Genomic DNA, 3,637 nt, shown 5'->3' with positions numbered 1-3,637 from the left:
GGGACCAAGACAGCCAAGGTCAGTCCCAAAGGGAGCCTGGGCACTTCAGGGGCTCCAGACACAGACATCTCCCTGACCACAGCATGGATTCTGGGAGAAGGAACACCTGTGAACGCATGTGGGGCCTGCAGGAGGATGGTGGCACCAGGATGGCTGACTCCACAGCACCCGTGCACTGCCGCCCCATGATCAGCCGTAAGGCGAAGACCCTGCAGAAGGAGTGGCTGGAAAAGCTGGGCGCGCTGCAGTTTGTGCTGACTTTGTACTCAGGTGAGAGGTGGGGAGGCAGCGCTGCCTGGGTGCCCCAGGGGATAAGGGGCTGCAGGGAGGAGGGCAGTGCCCCTGCTCAGGACAACGGTGGCAAGGGGCAGGAACAGGACCCCAGGACGTGCCCCCTCCAGTGTTGCAGCAGGTGCAGGGAGGGGAAGCTGGGCTGAAGCCTGCAGTTTTGATGAGAAATCATTTTTCTTTCTCACTTTAACCCAGTCCCATTCTTCTTCCTTCTTCTCTTCCACCTCCTCTTCACACGGCTCTGGTCCCTGTCTGTTCTCTACATGTTGTGGCTCTACCTGGACAGGGACACACCCAGCCAAGGTGAGCTCTGGGCAGGCTCCTGGTGGGGAGCGATGGGGAGGGTACCTCGGGGACTCTGCCAGCTGCATCTCTGCCCGCAGGGGGAAGGCGATTTGTGTGGCCAACAACCTGGGCCATCTGGAAATACCAAAGGGATTACTTTCCTATCAAGGTGAGGGGTCACCCTCCACATAGACGCCTCCTCCCCCTTCCCCACCCCACTCCCCTGCACCTGCTCCCCCTTCCCTGTCTGCAGCCTGAGACCTGCTGCCTAGGCTCACAGAGGGGCAGGGGCGGAGAGGTGCACCTGACCCCATCCCAGGGCCATGACCTCTGAGGTCAGCAGGGGGCAGAGGCAGCACCTGCAGCTGCTGCCTCCCCTCTCTGCCTCCCTCCTCTCCTGCAGCTGGTGAAGACAGCAGAGCTGCCCCCCAGCCAGAACTACGTGCTGGGATCCCACCCCCACGGCATCATGTGCACCGGAGCCTTCAGTAATTTTCTCACTGAGAGCAACAACTTCTCCCGGCTCTTCCCGGGACTGCAGCCCTGGACAGCCATGATGGCCATCTTCTTCTATGTCCCCTTGTTCCGAGAATACATCATGGCTGGTGGTGAGCCTCACTCTTAATGGGAGAAAGTGGCTCCAGGCCAGAGTGTGCCCCACCCCCACTGAGGCACCCATGTGGCTCCCTGGACCTGCCCTGACTGTTGGACATGCTGGACATGGGCATGAGATGTGGGATGGAGTGTTAGGGCTCCCCTTTCCCTGCTAACGGGTGGGGGAGGGTATTGAGAGCCACCGAGGGAGTGGTGACTGCTCCCACTGCTCATGACACAGGACTGCGCCCTGCGAGCCGTCACAGCCTGGACTTTGTACTGTCTCAGCCCCAGCGGGGCCAGGCAGTGGTCATCGTGCCTGGTGGAGCCCAGGAGGCCCTGTACACGGCACGAAGGCGGCACCGCCTGGAACTCCTGAATCGCAAAGGCTTTGTGCGCCTGGCACTGAGGCACGGGTGCGTGGGCTCAGGTCTCTCGACACCGGGATGGCTTCTCCCTACCCATACAGCAGGTCCCTGTTGGTGGGGCTGTGGGTCCCCAGTGCTGAGCAGTGTCACTTGCACATGGAGGTTCCTGTCAGTCCTGAGACCTGGGTCTCAACCTTTGCAGTGCCCCGTCCCATATCCCATCCCTGTGGACTCAAACATTGTGTCCCTTAGTTTCAGAAGCTCTGGGTTCTCTCCCAAGTCCACGTCAAGGGGAACCCTTGGACTTGACCTTGACCTGTACACAGGGCTGATGCCTGCCTTGCCACCAGGCTGCAGCTGTAAACACTGAGTGAGAACAGGAATACGCCAAGCCCACCACACAGCCATTGGTCAGGACAGCTGAGGCTTCCTTCCAGAACTTTCTGTGCAGCCACGGTCATGTGTCTCCAATGACCTTGGGAAGTAGCCTCAGGAGACAGGGGAGGGACTCACAGACCCAAGGGCTTTGCCAGGGCAGACCCAGACCCTGAGAAGTGTCCTGTCTCTTCCTCGCCCCTCCCAGGGCCTCCCTGGTGCCTGTGTACTCCTTTGGGGAGAACGACACCTTCAGGTGCAAGGCTTTCTCAAAACGCTCCTGGCAGTACCTGTGCCAGGTCACCTGCAAGAGGGTCACCAGCATAGCTCCCTGCATCTTCTGGGGCCGTGGTCTCTTCTCGCACAAGTCCTGTGGTCTGCTTCCCCTGCCCGTGCCCATCACCACTGTGGGTGAGTCCCCATCTGCAGGGAGGAGGTTCCTGTGGGTGGCACGGCCAGCGGCAGCTCTGGCTCACCCGTGTCTCCCTCCCCTGCAGTGGGCGGCCCCATCCCCGTGCCCCAGTGCAGCAGCCCCAGCGAGGAACAAGTTGACCACTACCACAGGCTCTACATGGACGCCCTGGAGCGGCTGTTTGAGGAGCACAAGGAGAGCTGTGGAGTCCCTGCCTCCACCCACCTCACCTTCTACTAAGACCCCACGTCCTCTGCTCTGATACACTCCTCCCTACCTTGCTTTGTCCCTCCAATAAAGGCTGAGATGGGCAGAGATAAGAGCCAGGGACACTCCTACAACCACTCTTGCTGTCATCATTGCCGGCGTGGCATTACTGAGACCAATGGTCCTAGAGTAAGTCTTCATCAGTTTGGTGTCACAGCTAGTTGCTAAGAAACGCTGTTCGAAGTTCAGATCTCAGCCTCAGTGGTACTGAGGTCATGTTCATGCCTCCATGGAGAGTGGCAGGTTTGAAGTTCCACTGGAACCAGGTCACACAGAGACAGAGAGCCTGGTGTCACTGAGGCCTCTTGCAAATGACCCCAGGCGACCCCAGCTCCTCCCACCAAGGGATCCACACCTCCCCTGCCTGCCTCCCTGGGGACCAAGGTCTCACAACAGGGACATAGAAGGGGACACTCAGCACAGTGGGTGTGGACAGAGCATCCTCCGTGCTACCGAGCTCTGTGTCTGCACCTGAGACATCAACAGGCAGCACGTGTGGGATGTCTTGGGCAGCTACTTCATCCTTCCCTTTCCAGTCCAATTCTCCCTCATCCCGTGGACAATGCTGGGCGGTGCCCTTGCCTCTAGGTCACCCGGGCGAGAAGCGTTGTGGTCATTGAAGCTGCTGATGGAAGTGCGTCCCTCTGATGGGAATCAAGTGTCCACTCTGGGCAACAGGGTGCGAATCTCGCCCTCCCTGGTAAGGAGGCTGCAGGGGCTCTGGCCTGGGCCTGGGCCTGGTGTGGGGCTGGGGAGAGTGAGTGGAGCAGAGTGAGGGTGGCCCCGCTCCTCCCTGAGTCTTGCTAGGGGCTGTGTGGGAGCCCGCGAGGGCGGGACTGGGAAAAGAGGCCCCAGGTCCTGACGTGGCTGGGCTGACCGAGCTCTGTGCACTCTGCCGTCCCCTGTGCACTGTGGATTTCTGTCCCCGTCGTCCCTCCGGGACCCTTCAAGGCCCCGTGACAGCTCAGTGCTCTTGCTGGCCGCTCTGTGTCCTCACTTGGCTCTTGTAAAAATGGATGCAGTGTTCATCTGAGAGGCTCAGGCA

At 60.1% G+C, this 3,637-nt stretch overlaps 1 protein-coding gene across 2 annotated transcripts; it reads left to right on the top strand.

The window, feature by feature from the left end:
• On the top strand, window positions 1-2,897 carry LOC100338028 (2-acylglycerol O-acyltransferase 3-like). Of its 2 annotated transcripts, XM_002722826.5 has the most exons (7): window positions 1-270; window positions 487-594; window positions 675-745; window positions 980-1,184; window positions 1,412-1,586; window positions 2,122-2,324; window positions 2,411-2,896. In XM_002722826.5, the coding sequence occupies exons 1-7, from the start codon at window positions 84-86 to the stop codon at window positions 2,563-2,565; spliced, it is 1,104 nt and encodes a 367-aa protein (XP_002722872.2). In that variant the 5' UTR covers window positions 1-83; the 3' UTR covers window positions 2,566-2,896. The 2 variants fall into 2 exon arrangements, with proteins under 2 accessions (XP_002722872.2, XP_069920572.1); XM_070064471.1 differs by lacking the exon at window positions 487-594 and having other exon boundaries at window positions 2,411-2,897.
• The last annotated feature ends 740 nt before the right edge of the window (window positions 2,898-3,637 follow it).

This window comes from Oryctolagus cuniculus, chromosome 19, assembly GCF_964237555.1.
Source record: "Oryctolagus cuniculus chromosome 19, mOryCun1.1, whole genome shotgun sequence".
Classification (NCBI taxonomy): Eukaryota; Metazoa; Chordata; class Mammalia; order Lagomorpha; family Leporidae; genus Oryctolagus; species Oryctolagus cuniculus.
The sequence above is the reverse complement of the archived record's forward strand: the minus strand, read 5'-3'. Positions and strand labels throughout refer to the sequence as shown.